Raw genomic sequence first — 18,296 nt, forward strand, 5'->3', positions numbered from 1 at the left:
TGTGTCATTGGATTAATGTAAGGCTGGATTAAAGTGAGGATTCTCCTGTAAAACTGACAGGACATTTTCTTTAGATCCACTGATGCTTGAGAGGAGGGGGTGTCGCATTCATATTGAGCCACATTTTTGGCTAAGGACCAGCAGTCGCATTTTTTTTAGACGCATTAATTTCACGATTTACAGTAATTATTTTAATAAATGTAGTAGAAATGAACAAGCAAACATTGTTATCACTGTAGCAGTCAGAATTCCTCGCCGCTTTTCATTGATAGAGTTCTTTCAGGCGATGAAGCAAATCAGCATAGTGAGTATCAGTAATCGTCTTTTGACTTTTTCTAAGTATCACACCCTTTGCATATAATATAAATCTGATTTTGAAGATTTTTTTTTGTGCCGGAGAAGTGGAATGGTACCTTGATTCTAACAACTTCCTACTCGTTCGTTTCCATTTCTGTGTCCAATCTAATAATATACAAACGACCTCAACAGACCTAATAAACTTACAATGAAAGGCTCAAACAACGTACTACATCGACTAGTTTTGACCAGCCCTCGTAGAGGGAGTTGAGTTTAATGCCGCTTTTAAAAGTATTCCAGTTATATCATGGCTTAATGTGGGAGGAAAGCTCGAAGTGATGCAGGACTTTGACATTTACCACTTCAGTGAAATCCACGAGCACAGGTATGGTGCTAACAAACCTAGAAACATAATCGGGGCTAACTGGCTGATTTGCTGTTGGAATTAATGGTGGAGGTTATATTATCTCTCATTCTGGTGTTGATTGAGTGGTATGTTTCACCTACGTAAGATTGTCCACAGTTGCAGTCAATTTTGTAAACTACACCTTCAGCCTCTTGGGGTTTGGTTGTGTTCCTGCCGTTGGCTCTTAGCAGGGTGTTGAGGGAGTTACAGCTGGTGAAGTGGGTGTCGATGTTGGCTTGCTGTTTGAGGAGGCGGCTGATGATGGAGGCTTTTCCTATGAACAGGAGGGCGATGCGGAAGGGCGCTGATTCGGGTTTAAGGGTCGCAGGTCTGGGTGTGGGATGGAGTACAGAGGCGATGACATTAAATTAAATCCGACAGCAAATCAGCCATCTCGGACCATATCAGCAACTGTCCCAATCACATCATCAACTGGGACAACGTCCAAATCCTCGCCAAAACCTCCATGATTTCACTAAAAGAAAACTAACAGAAGCAGTCCACATTCGCCGCCACAAGCCATCAATCAACAGAGATCAAGGCTATTTCATCCCACCCGCCTACTATGAACTCATCAAACAATAATCACTTATCCTGTTTATTGGCTTCATGTCCCTATTGGCTTCCACCTGTGTGTTCTCTGTCCATCGTGTTGTGACAGCATCATCACCTTGTTGTCAACACCTACCAATGTTAACCCACTCATGTATTCAATTGTTGTTACTGTTAATCCTCTACTGTCAATCCTCCACCTACCATATATATTCTGTACTATGTCCCCCATTCAGTCTTGCTTAACAACGGTGTAAGGATCAATACCGAAATGTCGCTTTTCACAGTATTAAAGAAGTTGTTATCCATAAAATTGTGTCTATCTTGTCATCCGTCAACTTCTAAGTAATGCCTATCAAACAATATATGACACTGGTCCGTAAATAATCGAGTCTGGATCAAACAATCCAGTGATTGACATCATGAGCATCGTGTGTACATAACGCAACGTGACTGTTATAAACTTATCCATGGCTAGAATAGCTTATTGAAGTGAATCTGAAGATACAGTTAACATACAGACATGCACTTTCGGTGAGCAAACTTCAAAACAAAATAAATATCCCTTGACACGATTAAACCAGCTTTTGACGAAAATGATTCGATTTTCTGCAATGAGTGGTTATTTCTGCGGAATATAGCGGGGACTGATAAAATATGTATTATTAATTGAAACTCTCGATAGTTATGCATACTATCCACAATACTATTGGCATTTTTGAATTATCAATACAGTAAAATTGCGATAGTTGGAAATATCGTTAAACGTCCATTGTCGTTTTTTCCAGGAAAAACAACCAACTCCATCCATACATTTACTGATCACAGACCAGTTGTTTATTGCATGAACGCAACCCAAGCAATATACCAGACTGTGTACCCTGCTGACGGCAAATCAAAGAGCAACTTGCACATCCACAGACTCCGCAAACATTCCAGGAAATCCCTTGTGCTATGACAATTCCCATTCGGTTGCCATACTAGAACAATTGATCTGTGAATGTACAATTCATTTCTGACTACTCAGATTAGCTGAAAGAATCGTGACCATCTCCACAACAATCTAGCCATCACTTCCTCCGGATCTATGTACAACACCATCTTCCATTGTCCAGTGTATCATGTCTCCTTTCTGTCATGACAAATACCATTTGGGGTCTGATTGAACGACACGGCGCTTAAAATATGTATAAATTCCTGTTCATGAATAGCGAGTGTGGTTTTCAGCATTAGAAATTGGCACTAATCCTGTAGTCCTTGCCAAACTTCCCAATAGTTAAGGTACCCTAAGGACTAGTAGAAATTTGCCATTTTTAAGGATTTTGATATATGTTATCATTATAAGGACTAGTGGACTAAAAATGTTAGTTTCTATCCCTGGGTTTTAGCAAAATTCCAGCAATATCATGGCAGGGGGACACCAGAAATGGGCTGCACACATTGTACCAATATGGGGAATTAAACCCGGGTCTTCGGGTGATGAGCGAATGCTTTAATCACTAGGCTACCCCACTGCCCCAACTGTTCAAGATTTAACATGCAGATATTTCCAGTACTCGACTTTTATGTGCCGTCACAAAAAAGGAAATTTCTAAAGGCATGGTGACTTGACTCTCGTCTTATTTCTCGAGAAAAAATGTTTCTAGCTAAATAATCTTTATAACAGGCTTCTGACTTGATTAATCTTTGATTTTGAATCAGAAAATGCTGAACGTGTTCAGATATTGGTAGGCAAAGTTTGTGATAAGAAAGCTGGTGACATCACTTCTGAAGACAAGGTATTGAATCTGTCCTCGTAATATATCATAAGAGATTCAATATGATACACTGGATAATCGAGAATGATACATATATTTCATGTTTCTTCTCCGCACAATTTGATTTCTTACAAACATGTTATGAAAATCTTGAATATCGATCCTTTTATGTGGAGAAGACAATGTGCTGACATTCGGTGATATATTTTTTTTTAAAACCAATTTTACCAACCAAATTATACGATACATGAGATCACATGTTATAAATAACAATTTCTTCAATATACATAAAATAAAGCTCATTGAATTAGGTACACACACAGTTTTTGTACATAATAACGAACATTATTAATGTAACCAACGGTACAGAACTTGAGAATATAAATGGTCCGGTACACTATGTTCTTGAGTCAATTAATTACAAGTTTATCTCATATGGATGTCAAAATGGATGTCGTCTTAAGAAAATAAGTAAAAAGTTGTTCCCTAACCAATGACACCACGTAGCCCAACGCATAGGACAGTATGAATCTCCAAAGTTGATACGATTTCGTGTCTGGTGACACGGATGTTGAGATGAATGGTATATGGACTGATGGCAATGTTTGGCTCTGAACAAGTTGAGTGAGTTAGGTTGAACGCCTCTTTAAGCGAGTATGGTTAGACGCCGCTTTTAGCAATATTCCAGCAATACGACGGGGGACACCAGAAATGGGCTTCACACATTGTACCCATGTGGAGAATCGAACCCAGACCTTGGTGTGACGAGCAAACGCGTTAACCACTAGGCTACCCCACCGCCCCTCAGAGTAAGGGATATGACTTAAATGAGCTTCTTTGAACAGTATTTCAGTTATATCATGGCATGTCAGCTTGTGGGAGAAAACCAAAGAGATGCAGACGGGTTTACGAATTGTTGAAGAAAAGATTCTTTGAACTGGATGAAGATGAATTAAAAACACATCGTGGCAACATGTGACAGTGAGTGCTGGGGCGACTGATTGTTGCAGCACTCTTGCCATATCAGGTTCGGGACAGATCCACTACTTAGACTTACAAAACAATGAGATGATAAATATACTCCATCTTAAAGGACATTTATTTCACTTTGACTTTCTCTCCACCCAGAAATACAACATTCCCTTCCACACACTGACTGAATAGTGTGTACTTTGTGCGACTGATTCCTTAGCAAAATGATGAGATTGAACACAAAAAAGGCGCGAAAGCATTTCATGAAAACCTCGCATATAAACATCCTTTTACAATAAAAATAGTCATTTTGTTTGTAACATTTTAACAAGTAAATTCATTTGGACACATTTAAAATAGAAAAATATACTTGTTACGAGCAAGATTTACCTTCCTAAAATTATTGTGAAAGTTGATGCAACAAATAACTCCATCTCACGGACACAGCGAGTTGCAGCTACTAATCTCCGGCTCACTACGGACCTGACCTTCACCTTGGTTAGAAAGTCTTTAAAGTCTGAAGCTTACCAAGTCTAAAGCCAGAAATAAACACTTGTAAACCCTATCAGCAAAATTAAAATAGTCAGATAAGACAGGATTATCAATGACTAGTATCACTACACTGCAGAAATTAATGCCCGATTGCCAAAAACTGAGAAGCTAAAGCCCTGATCGCCTAAAATGGAGATACACTGGACTTAACTCATCTTTCACGAAGGGGAACTTAATTAAAACACTGTTACCAAAACAATTTTATCTCATGCCGTGGTGAGGTTGATTGAATGCTGTTTGGAACACATTCAGTTACCATGGTTACATCAACCTTTCAGAAAACAAATCATGAGGAAAGCCAAAAAATGACCATGTTGAAGATGCGTAGCAGTTACTGAATTTCACGAGCACGAATATGATGCAACTTAAAGATGTGTACCAATTCTGTGAAATTCACGAGCACGGAAATGCCGCAAGTTGTGGACGTTTTCCAGTTTGGTGAAACAAGCAATCGATGCCGACTGACCAAAGATAACTATCTGGGCGAATCTGAGAATCGAACCATCAATCCTCAGATCCTGCAACAACAGGACCACAAGGTCACCTGTGCCCTCTGACCTCGTGGGAAGAACACGAAAGGGCCATACAGACGAATGATCTCCCAGTTCTCTTTGTCTGTAGAATCTGCAGTACCAAATGCATGTTTCCCTGGCAACCGATGACTGAAAGTTCATGAGATGGGTAGTTCATGATGAGTTCACAAAGGATATCTTGTCTTAAACAGACATTTGTTCAGAAAAAAATAAACTTGGATTCACAGCACACATATTTACAAATGATTTCATTTACACACAAGCTACAGTAACATGAAAACCACATGCCAGAAAGTCACAAATGCTTCTTCATTGCTAAATATGAAAATAATCTTAATTTCATTTGAGCAGTTACCATGCAAAGAAAAGATAAAAGTTAAACAACACTGAAGTCTTATAACAGAGCTAAGTTCTCTTTCATTAGAGTTTCAGTTGTAGCCTGCGACTTCTCAGTCTGTGCCAAACACTTTTAAGTCTACTGACAGGCACTTGAATAATATTTATTTTTGATACAATTTAGAGTTGATTTTAATCTTAAAATATGGACGTCTAACAGGTAAACATACATCTATAATAAATTTCAATGGACTTTGGACATACAGGGTAAAATCAAAGTAGCTGCTTAACAAGAGGCCATGTAGAACGGCTTAATGCACTAAATGGATGAAACCACCAAATTTAGGCAGTTAGGAATATCTTGATCAACCAGGTTTTTTCTTAGCATTATCTAGACCTGCTCATCGGCTTGAAGTTTAAATAACATCCAAGTTCTGTCAGTAACTATATGATGAATGTACCAAGTTTGTAACGGGCTGAAGAATTTCCAAGTCTGTCACATGGACGTTGCTCTAACAACACATAATGGTCCCAGAACGGGTAGAATAGGTCGAGGAACTATTTGTTAAAAGTCGATAATAGATAATAACTTTCCAACCTAAACCTATCTTATCCCACTTCATGTATTCTTCAAATAAGTATGTAGGCTTGAACAATGGTTCCACAATAACTGACTTCATCAATGTGTGTCAGAAAGAAAATGGGCATTTAAACAAATATAGTTCATATGACAAAATATACCACAAATGTCAAAGACATGAAATATCATGTCCACAAAAATATTCATTTTCTCCCCAAATCTTTAGCCTGCGGCCTTGCTAACAGCTAATGACCATTGACTGAAGCTGTTGCACGTGGTGGCTGTACAGTGTCTTTTGGTGCACCGTTGGCGCCATTAGTGTTGGCACCATTTTTGTTGGCGCCATTAGTGTCCTCAATTACACAATTTGTGCCATTGGCGCCATTACACAGACTGTTGCCGGAACTGTCACTTGCATTTGACATTGACCTTGACCTTGACTGTGAGAAGGGTTCGAAGATGCTCCACTCATGGTGTTCCACATCAAAGTATTCCATGTTGTCAAGGAAGTGCTTGCCACTGAATCCTCCAACGGCAAACAGCCTGTTGTCGATGATGGCGGCGCCGACGTTGGCTCGGGGTGTGTTGAGGGCAGGGTTGAAGGTCCACTGTTGTTCCTTGGGATCAAACGCCTCCGTTGTCTTGAGGGACTGCGTGCCGTCACTCCCCCCAACAATGTACAGCTTCCCTGGAAACATGGGAGTAGTTAGAATCAACAATCCACGAGAGAATGGGTTGGGTTTAATATACTGAGGAACAGACAACTAGTGCTGGCGTGCTGGAAATTGACAGATGTGAATCTTAATGAATCTCTTGGATGATTGTGAGGCGAGGTGAGGTGACGTGAAATTGGGTTTAACCTTGCATCCAAGCGACGTGTGTGTGTGTGTGTGTGTGTGTGTGTGTGTGTGTGTGTGTGTGTGTGTGTGTGTGTGTGTGTGTGTGTGTGTGTGTGTGTGTGCGTGCTTGTACTAGTCTGGACTGATGCTGATTTATAGTGCTAGCTCACTGAGATACCATGCCTCAGTTTAACATGAATACCCCACTCAGACACAGTATACTGACTCCGAGCCGACCAGTCCTTGTTTTAGCCCCTTAATGCCAAGCGCAAGACAGGGTAACAACAAGTACCATCTTTTAACGTCTTTTGGTATGACACGGCCAGGGATCGAACCCCGGACCTTCCGCTCTCCGGGCGGACGCTCTACCACTAGACCACTGAGGCGGTCTTGGAGGATTGTGAATGGGTAGATACATGGTTTGGTACTAGTGTACTAATGTACATGGGAGATCAAGATGTTTTTCTTACATTTACAAAACCATCTCTCAGATCCACAAAGGAATTGACCATTTGGTATTTGCCAGTTGTTTTAAAAAAAATAAATTCCCCTTCTTTCTGATTGGTTTGGTTTGGTTTGTTGTTTAACGCTGCACTCAGCAATATTCCAGCGGCCTGTAAATAATCGAGTCTGGACCAGACAATCCAGCGATTGACATCATGAGCATCGATCCACGCAATTGGGATCGATGACATGCATCAACCAAATCAGCAAACCTGACCCTCCGATCCTGTTAGTCGCCTCTTACGACAAGCACAGTCGCCTTTTACGACAAGCATGGGTTGCTGAAGACCTATTCTACCCCGGAATCTTTACAGGTCTTTCTGAAAAAAGGTTCTCTGGACATGGAAAATGTAGAGTCAGTCACTACTAATACCCACTGCTGATTCCTGCACCCTACGGTCCGACTTACCACTAAAGGCCTCGATGCCAGCTCCACGCCGCGCCACGTTGAGGGAGGGGCCGTACTCCCACACATCTTTGTCCGGGTTATACACCTCCACAGTGTTGAAGACGTTCCATCCATCGGTGCCCCCAACGGCATACAGCCGGTTCTTGAAGGCTCTCACACACGCCTGGAACCGCCCTGGCAATGGAAGGAAGAAATATTTATCGAGAATTTTCACAAGTCAACACTGTGTCCACTTGTTTTCTGGGTAGATCTATAGCCACCATTAACTATTTACAAGATCTGAAGTATCTTTTTGTTGTTGTTGTTGTTTAATGCTGCACACAGCAATATTCCAGCTGTATGACAGCGGTCTGAAAAATAACCGAGTCTGGACCAGACAATCAAGCAATTGACATCATGAGCATGGATTCACACAATTGGGATATGATAACATGCATCAACCAAGTCAGCGAGCCGACCACCCGATCCCGTTAGTCGCCTATTAAGACAAGCATAGTCGCCTTTAGTGGCAAGCATGGGTCGCTGAAGACCTATTCTACCCCAGATCTTCACAGGTCCTGATCACAGGATCTTCTCACCAGGGTCTAGCACTGTAATGATGTAGTGCATGTAAATAGAGGTTATCACGCGAGTGTGTTTGGGGATGGTAAATATCCTGCATTAGGAATAAACATTGTATTTTGCGAGCCTTGGCGAGTTAGATAGTTAGATTTGGCCGAAATATGTTTGAATTGTTACCTTGTTTCCTTTTGTACACACAGCGACAAAAGGAAACAAGGTAACAATTCAAACATATTTCGGCCAAATCTAACTATTTTTTTATTTGTGGAGAAAGGTTCAAGCCGCAGAGGTCTACAAGCACATATATGGCTACTGATCCCGCTTGGCTAGGCCTAGTGCCCTCGCAAAATTGTGTCGAAATTTATATCTCCAAAGTTGCCAAAACTTATAAAATGCCTTAGCTACGTCACAGTTAGACACTGATTTTCAGCATATTAGACTGTTCTTTTGATAATGAAAGCAATTATCTCTGTAGTTTATCCAGATTCCCGATTGTTTATTCTGACTCGATCGCCGAATGACGAGGGCGACGCCATGTTTGTTTATAAACAGAGAAAGTAGTCCCTACTTGACCTTTGATATTTGCATCTCTATCCGCATATGACCCCAACGGATATCGTTTTTATCCGTTGGCTTTATCCTGTCGAGAAACCTACCCACTATGTGATAAACAGATCTATCAGTTCTTCTTACCTGAATTGAGTGATGCAACGCGTGACCAGGTGTTGGTTGCTGGGTCATACACCTCACAGTTGCGCAGGCTTTTTTGTCCATAGCTACCGCCGACGCAGTAGATCTTTCCCTTCAGCACAGCTACACCTGAAAACAACAGCAGAGCGTGATTACACAGAAAACGTCTCAGTGTTTGGGCTTGTCACCAATTGGAGGTTTGAGAAGGGAGCTAATTCTACTTGGTGAGTGAGTGAGTTGGGTTTAATGCAGCTTTTAACAGTATTCCAGTTATATCACGGCTTGTCAGCTTAATGTGAGAGGAAAGCCCGAAGTGATGCAGTTCTGAGACGTTTACTAACCTGGTGAAGTGAGTTGGGTTTAACACTGCTTTTAACAGTATTCCAGTTATATCACGGCTTGTCAGCTAAATGTGAGAGGAAAGCCCGAAGTGATGCAGGTCTCAGACGTTTACTAACCTGGTGAAGTGAGTTGGGTTTAACACTGCTTTTAACAGTATTCCAGTTATATCACGGCTTGTCAGCTTAATGTGAGAGGAAAGCCCGAAGTGATGCAGGTCTCAGACGTTTACTAACCTGGTGAAGTGAGTTGGGTTTAACACTGCTTTTAACAGTATTCCAGTTATATCACGGCTTGTCAGCTTAATGTGAGAGGAAAGCCCAAGTGATGCAGGTCTCAGACGTTTACTAACCTGGTGAAGTGAGTTGGGTTTAACGCTGCTTTTAACAGTATTCCAGTTATATCACGGCTTGTCAGCTTAATGTGAGAGGAAAGCCCGAAGTGATGCAGGTCTCAGACGTTTACTAACCTGGTGAAGTGAGTTGGGTTAAACACTGCTTTTAACAGTATTCCAGTTATATCACGGCTTGTCAGCTTAATGTGAGAGGAAAGCCCGAAGTGATGCAGGTCTGAGACGTTTACTAACCTGGTGAAGCTCGAGCCTGGTTGACACTAGTCACAGAGCTCCACTTCTCAGTCGTTTACTAACCTGGCGAAGCTCGAGCCTGGTTGACACTAGTCACAGAGCTCCACTTCTCAGACGTTTACTAACCTGGTGAAGCTCGAGCCTGGTAGACACTAGTCACAGAGCTCCACTTCTCAGTCGTTTACTAACCTGGTGAAGCTCGAGCCTGGTTGACACTAGTCACAGAGCTCCACTTCTCAGACGTTTACTAACCTGGTGAAGCTCGAGCCTGGTTGACACTAGTCACAGAGCTCCACTTCTCAGTCTCCGGGTCGAAGCACTCGACAGCCGAGAGTTCATTGTGTCCGTCCGACCCACCAATGGCGTACAGTTTGCCATCAAGATGAGCCGCTGTGAATCTACCCCGCTCCTGTCTCATGGGGGGCAGCTTTCTCCAGGTGTTCGTCTCGGGGTCGTACACTTCTGCCGACTTCATCACCTCGCCACGATCGTACCCACCTGCAACAACACACATTGTTTTCTGTAACCACTATCACTAAGTATTGTAAATAGATGTCTTAGGCCAAAAAGAAATAGTTATCTTTTCTTTTTCAAACTGTCCAAAAAATAGGATGGGTACATCAAGGATACTGGGACGTGGTCTTTTATTCTTTGAAAAACAGTATTTGGCAGTATGTTAGTGGAAGCCTGCTTTCAAATGCAGATAATTTATCTGTTCCACGAGACAGAAACTTGTTTTTATTAATAACATGTTTCTATCTTTTCACTAATTTCGACAAGTGGCATAAGGTAGGGATAATATCAGGAATTTGTAGAAAGAAAACAAGAAAAAAAATGTTTGGGGTCAGTCCAGTGAGTGACATCATGAGCATTGATCTACGCAATTGACATGCATCAACCAAGTCAGTAAGTCTGAGCACCCACCTGTTAGTCGCCTCTTACAAGCATAGTCGCCTTTTATGGCAATCATGGCTTTGCTGAAGACCTATTCTACCCCGGGTCTTGTGGCTATTGGAAATATCTACATATAGCATTGATATCATTTTCATAAATGTCTTATACCACTGATAATTGGGGTACACTGTATCTTTCTCCAGATGGCCAAAAATAGTGAGTAATATCAGGTGTTAATCCTACAATAAATAAATAAAAAAAACTAAAAACTAAATAATAAATAAATAAATAAATAAATAAATAAATAAATAAATAAATAAATAAATAACACATATTCATATGTACCTGATAGTTAAAAGGACGAGTTGTCAAAAAAAAAGAAGTTTTTAATCTTCACTTGAAACTATCAAGCGCTGGAACTGTCCTTGAGGTAATTGTAAAAGCATTCAATTTCTGTGCAGAAGTTGCTCCAAACTTTTGGGCACGAGACGATTTAAGTTTCCATGTGGGAATGACAAGCTGAATTTTGTCACAGAGTGAGAGTTCCTAGAAGGCAACAGACAACGAATGTAGGGACACAGCAACACTCACCACAAGCCACAATCTTCCCCTTGACTGCACGGATACCGAAGGCACACCTGGGCGTGGTCATGGTGGCCAGCGTTGCTAGGGGTCCGAGGCGCTCAAAGGAGTTGGTCCTGCTCTTGCTGTGGATGGGGGAGTCGGGCCCCTCGGAGCTGCTGCTGTAGGGGCTGGACTGTGGCATGCGGAAGTGGATGGAGAGAGTGGCCATCTGGCTGCTCAACATCACCATGCACAGGAATGTGTGCTCTGCAACACCATGGTGACAGCCATATATACTCACCGCCAAAAGAAACGTGAACCAAGAGTGAGTGAGTGAGTTGGGTTTAACACCACTTTTAACATTATTACAGTTATATCACGGCGTGTCAGCTTAATGTGGGAGGAAAGCCCGAAGTGATGCAGGTCTCAGACGAGCACGGGTATGGTGCTGACCAACCTAAAAACATAATTGGGCCGAACCGAGATTCTATCCCACAATCATAGGTTTCTGACGTTCCCAAGGGATGCAACTCTGCACAGCGAATCGCAGCGCCTTAGACGACTGGGCCATCCGTGCCCCTTGAACCAAGAGACTAGGGATGTCATGATTCACCGATTGTATCGATACATTCGTAGATAATTCTCAAATTTTATTGAAATAGGTCTCCATTTGTTCGAGTATTGATTGATTTCTTTTTTTTAATCGAATTTTCATGATATTTTCTGAATTTGACACATATGAAAACTAGTTAGTGGCTGACACTTCTTTGAATAAACAGAATCAACCTTTTCTAATTAATATTATTTTAAAAAATAATCTACTGATAGTGGTTAGAACACATGATTGTGAATGTGATATGTAATTAAAATGTTTGCTGTTAAATTTATGCATCAAAGGTCAGTATTGCTGTATCGAGTTACGTATCGTATCTTGACCTCAAAATCGAGATACCTATCGTATGGTGAGGTACCTATATCGTGACACCCCTAATAGAGAAGTATGTATGGTAAGAAGAGATGTTTCCAATGTGTACCAATTAATGACAAAATTAACAATCAAGTCAAGTTTGTCTTTATTCTTATCATTATATGCTGCACGCGACTTCCAAACTTTACACACTAATCCTGCACAAGACAAAAGTTGCATCTATAGTCATGGATCTATGACGTCACATGTGATGCATTTATGAGTGTCGGTTCACGCAACATATCAGTATGTTCGTTTGTGCATCAAACTAATCTAATTTCTCTTGAAAATGAGTCATTCTTATTATTTTAACCAACACAGATGGTATTTGCTATTCCCTTGTCGGTGAGTGTATATATATATATATATATATATATATATATATATATATATATATATATATATATATATATATATATATATATATACTACCAAAAAAAGGATAAGGATCCTCTGATTCTTTCATGCTACTATAATCAATCTTTCATCCCACTGGGCAGAATGTTCAGTGAGAGTTTGTTGTTGGCATTCTGTTTAGGATCTGACCTGATATGAGTACAAAGCAGGATTTCGGTGCATTGTATGCAACCTCAAGACGTTTAAGAATTCAGATTTGTTTATGTTACTATGGTTACTCTGTCATGGCTGGACCGCCTGCGTGGTCTAGTGGTAGAGCGTCCGCCCAGAGAGCGGAAGGTCCGAGGTTCGATCCCCGGCCGCATCATACCAAAAGACGTTAAAAGATGGTACTTGTTTTTACCCTGTCTGGCGCTTGGCATAAAGGAGCTTAAACAAGGACTGGTCGGCTCGGAGTAAGTATACCGCTTCTGAGTGGGGTATTCATGTTATACTGCGGCATGGTATCTCAGTGGGCTAGCACTATAAATCAGCATCAGTCTGGACTAGAACAAGCAGCCACACACACATGTGCATGCACGTCGCTATATAAGTTCAATAATCTTGGACTCGACATTAAATCCTAAATCCTATTTCACCTCACCTTTCATGGCTGGTGGGTACAGCAACACAATCCTCAAATTGTGGCTGTTCTTTAACTTGTCTTGAGTAGAATATTTTTAATATTATTTGTGTTTGTTGCTTATCGCCGCACACAGCAATATTCCAGCTATATGAAAGCGGTCTGTAAATAATCGAGTCTGGACCAGACAATCCAGTGAGTGACATCATGAGCATCGTTCTACACAATTGGGATACGATGACATGCATCAACCAAGTCAGCAAGCTTGACCAACCGATCTCGTTAGTCGCCTCTTACGACAAGCATAGTTGCCTTTTATGGCAAGCCTTGGGTTGCTGAAGACCTATTCTACCCCGGATCATCATGGGCATTTAGTATTGGGAGTGTGGAGGCTTTAACAGCAGCTTGAATGTTGAACAGTACTTAATTTATATAACAGTGTTTAGCTTGAAGTAGGAGGAGAGGCTGAAGTGAAGTTTTAGTCCTTTACCACTTTGGTGAAACCAACAAGCATTGTGCTGACAAACATACCCATGATCATAGCTTCCTGGCACATCTAAGGGACACAACTCTGAACATTGCGGCACCTAAGGCAATCTGGATGAGCAGCTAGGTGTGGATGTATTGTGTGAAAGTTGTTTTAGATGATAGCAAGTCTTTCGTACCTTTCGTCATGTGCCCAGCCACAATGGACCACTCGCGGTTGTTTTTCGGCATTTCGGGTTCAATATTGAACTTGTGGAAGGGATGCTGTTGTTTCCCATTGGACGAGGACGGAATCCTGGACTCATCTATACCACTCTGTGGACGAGGAAACAATAACATGAAACAGTGAATGTGACGGTGGACAAAAACTCTGCACAGCAAACTGCATATTCCATATGTTTAATATCAACGTGAAGCTGTAGTTGAGTTTAATATCAACGTGAAGCTATAGTAGAGTTTAATATCCAGGAGAAGCTATCCTGTTGTCATAGTTGAGTTTAATATCCAGGTGAAGCTATAGTAGAGTTTAATATCTAGGTGAAGCTATCCTGTTGTCATAGTAGAGTTTAATATCTAGGTGAAGCTATCCTGTTGTCATAGTAGAGTTTAATATCTAGGTGAAGCTATCCTGTTGTCACAGTAGAGTTTAATATCTAAGTGAAGCTATCCTGTTGTCATAGTTGAGTTTAACATCGTGTACATCAGTTGTCTTCGGGTCTGTGTGAAATGAGCAGTCTCAAACAGGATACAGAGCAGGGATTCTGGCTGATATTGCCTCAATGTAGAATAGTTCATTTCATTAAAGCATCTGTACATTGTAATCCTATTCCCTAGAAAACCCAACAAACTGTATTGTATGTTTAAGCACCAGTGAGCAACTAGAAGATGGATATTAGGTGCTATACAATTTTTGTTTTGTTTTGTTTTGATTGTTTGTTCCAGCTATATGATAGCGGTCTGTAAATAATCAAGTCTGGACCAGACAATCCAGTGATTGACATCATGAGCATCAATATCAATGCAATTGGGATACCATGACATGCATCAGCCAAGTCAGCAGGCCTGACCACCCGATCCTATTCTAGACCTATTCTACCCCGGATCTTCACGGGGATTACAATTTATGCATTATTTTCACTATTGATATACAACATATAATGTAACCATGGCAACAACAGCAGAAGTTCAAAGTTCACACCGACCTGTTTTCGCATGAGTTTCTTGTAGTCCTGTACCGTCATATCCTGACGGAGGTTGTCATCGTCAATGTCCTTGCAGTCCCTGAGGACGTTGTCGGCACACAGGTACAGGACGTTCACCTGCAAACAGAATACTAAACCATGACAAACCAACCTCAAACGGCATAGCCAAGGCGTGATATGAAAGAATGAAGATGAAATATACTCACGAACCCAAAGCTGTCGCCATGGCAACCTGGCGCTTACTTCACCTGCTACATATAGAGGAAACTCTGTGATGCCCATAATCATCCTACGTACTCCGAAAACCAGAAACATTTCAAACGGGCCCTTTTTCCGTCATTGTGCAGTTGCTTTTACAAAAATTGTAAACCTTTCGTGAAATGATTCATATTTTTTTTTAAATGTGTTCGAGTTAACGTCAAAAGAAAACTGAATGCCCACCCTGTGAAAGGTTCCTGGTTTTACAAACAGACAATGTTCCTACGTACACAACCTGATTAGTAACGCCACAGAAATGAACAATCAATGGCAAATATGACACATAAAAACATTTTTGTAAAAATTGAAAATATACATACCTTTTCTATCAAGCGATCAAACTTTGGTTTGACCTCATCCACACTGGCCTTGACCCAGTCAAGAGCAAGGTCAAACAACTGCTTCTCATTACAGTATGTGAAGAACGATTCATCTGTACCTGAAACAGGAAGAAATCCATCAGAAATTGAGTTCCATTCAGCAGAATTCATTCTTCGACTCAATATTTTTTTTATGGGTTTTTCCTTTGTAATCTGTTCGAAATGGGGGGGGGGGGGGTGTGTGTGTGGAAGATTTTTTTTTTTAAATTTGGAATTTTTTTAGGAGTTATCATTTTATTTTCTTTAGAGGTATTTTGAATGTTTTCTGTATTCCAAATGATCACAGAAGTTTATCTAGGATTCCAAACTTGGTACCCTTGCAGGCAAAATGAGGGGGGAATTTTATTTTTTTCAAATTAGGGAATTTTTTGTAGGAGTTATTATTTTATTTATTTCAGAGGTATTTTTATTTTGTATTCTCACATTCAATGTAGAAATGTTAAATTAAGTATTAAAGCCTCCTCTTCATTGATCCTGTTATCAGTTTGTTTGTTGTTTATCACCGCATTCAGCAATATTCCAGCTTTATGATGGTGGTCTGTAAATAATCGAGTCTGGACCAGACAATCCAGTGATTGTTATCATGAGCATCAAGTCACTGAGCCTGACCACCTGATCCCGTTGGTCGCTTCTTACGGCAAGCATGGTCGCCTTTTGCCTTTTACTCCTGTTACTCATATCCCATTGACCAAGCTATTACATTAGTTATAACTATATTTACCGACGTGCTCCAGATTTGGGGCAAATGGCCTCTGAGAAGGTCCAATTAAATCCCAGATCATTAATTCCACCAACACCCTTGGAAAAACTTGCTCGATAACCCTTCCTGTATATACAGGATTCTTTGCAAGCCTACACCCACCAATAATCTCCAGCTGTATCCGAGGCAACCCGAAGAACCGTTTGTTGCTAGTGACAGCGCCAATGTTGTCCTGGATGTACTCGTTGATCCTGCCGCGGAAATGTTCGTCTTCGGCATACATACGTACGTCTGGAAACAAAAAGATGATAATGGGTGAGACACACATGGAAAGATTTAAATCTGCAGTTTTTCATACATCACACAAAATGATCACATGTATACACTGACTTAAGGCACAAACTAAACGTTCATTAGATTTGTTCAAGAGCTACTCTACATCACAGATTAACTGCCCATAAGGTACTAAAGCTCACCACTGAAAACATCAAAAATTAACAATCAATTTACATTCTAAATTCTTAAAACAGTCATTAAAAATGAAATTACATTGTTGATTTGTATGATTTTCCAAGCAATATTCTTCTGAATGCAATATAATAAAAACATTTTACCAAGTTACTGGTAATTAAATTTTGGAATGATGGATGAACAAGACCATATCAGCCTGGGTTGTGTTACATGTAACATGTAACACACACATATATATACTGTATATATATAAATAAAGGCTGTTTCTTAGTCAAACACCATCACCGATATTACAGGAAGTTATCACCGATACAACAGGAAGTCATCACTGATTCAGTAGTGTAGGACCAATCTTAGTAAATTAATCAAACATGTCTTCGACCGTTATTTCTATATTTCTCATATCTATAAGCTACATGAACAGTTTTATTAATACGAATAAGTTTTCAAGAACATAAGCTTGTGGCTTGTATAATAAAATTTACCAAAATAATAGTGGTGAACATGGCTAATTTTCAACTATCTAGTGTTACACATGAACATACAGTGTAGTATATGTGACGTGGCACTATGTGAAACTACAACCTGGTGTGATACAGGATATACAGCACAGGGGGAATACTCTGAGTCTAGCGACAGACCACAGTAGTTAATCACAATAAGTATATGAGTGAGTATGGTTTTACGCCTCTTTTAGCAATATTCCAGCAATATCATGGCTTGGGGGAAATCAGAAAGGGGCTTCACACATTGTATCCATGTCGAGAATCGAACCCGGGTCTTCGGGGTGACGAGCGAACGCTTTAACCACTAGGCTATCCGACCGCACAATAAGTATATGAAGGGTTTTACACTGCTTGTTGCCATATTCAAGCTTATCAGGGCAGGGGACTCTAGAAATAGCCTCCTAAGCATTTGAAATGACGCGCGAATACCATTAGGCTCTCCACTGCCACAGGGAGTGAGTGAGTATGGTTTTACGCCGCTGTCAGCAATATTCCAGCAATATCACAGCGGAGGACACCAGAAATGGGCTTCACACATTGTACCTATGTGATGAATCGAACCCGGGGCTTCATGGTGACGAGTGAATGCCGCAACCTTTAACCTTGAGATGCAAATCGGCACAGCGAATTGCGTGAAGACATGTAGGAACATTGAGTCCAACTGTCTAAGTTCTCAGGGAAATGGGAGGACTACGAACAATAACATATACACGACACATGTGAGTGGAGTGGGTGCTGTGCCAGACATAAACCCATGAAACAATCGGCACATTCCGACAACTCTGGTCTGCTCAGGGACAACCAGCTGTGAATCTGTGCCAGGTCAATAGATGTTGAAGAACAGGAATTTTGCTGGAGACAAATTGACACTTTATTCACGACTTTAGCAAATTCTGATTAGTGAGAGTGTTTGGCTTTACACCACTTTAGCAATATTCAAGCAATATCACTGCAGTGGTCACCAGATATGAGCTTC

The 18,296-nt window shown here is 40.8% G+C and overlaps 1 protein-coding gene across 4 annotated transcripts in view; it reads right to left on the bottom strand.

Annotated features, from left to right (window-relative positions):
- Positions 1 to 3,915: 3,915 nt before the first annotated feature.
- The window catches only part of LOC139459838 (influenza virus NS1A-binding protein homolog), a 54,743-nt gene continuing 40,362 nt past the window's right edge, over positions 3,916 to 18,296 (bottom strand). For all 4 annotated transcript variants that reach the window (XM_071241546.1, XM_071241543.1, XM_071241544.1 and 1 more), the window contains exons 4-12: positions 16,506 to 16,634; positions 15,584 to 15,702; positions 15,006 to 15,122; positions 13,983 to 14,118; positions 11,399 to 11,638; positions 10,166 to 10,411; positions 8,992 to 9,117; positions 7,738 to 7,911; positions 3,916 to 6,673 (exon numbers count right to left, since the gene is read on the bottom strand). In XM_071241546.1, the coding sequence (XP_071097647.1) occupies positions 6,231 to 6,673; positions 7,738 to 7,911; positions 8,992 to 9,117; positions 10,166 to 10,411; positions 11,399 to 11,638; positions 13,983 to 14,118; positions 15,006 to 15,122; positions 15,584 to 15,702; positions 16,506 to 16,634 (1,730 nt within the window). In that variant the 3' untranslated portion in view covers positions 3,916 to 6,230. The remainder of the gene's footprint in view (positions 6,674 to 7,737; positions 7,912 to 8,991; positions 9,118 to 10,165; positions 10,412 to 11,398; positions 11,639 to 13,982; positions 14,119 to 15,005; positions 15,123 to 15,583; positions 15,703 to 16,505; positions 16,635 to 18,296) is intronic.

This window comes from Haliotis cracherodii, unplaced genomic scaffold (assembly GCF_022045235.1).
Source record: "Haliotis cracherodii isolate W230 unplaced genomic scaffold, xgHalCrac1.p SCAF_13, whole genome shotgun sequence".
NCBI classification, from domain to species: domain Eukaryota; kingdom Metazoa; phylum Mollusca; class Gastropoda; order Lepetellida; family Haliotidae; genus Haliotis; species Haliotis cracherodii.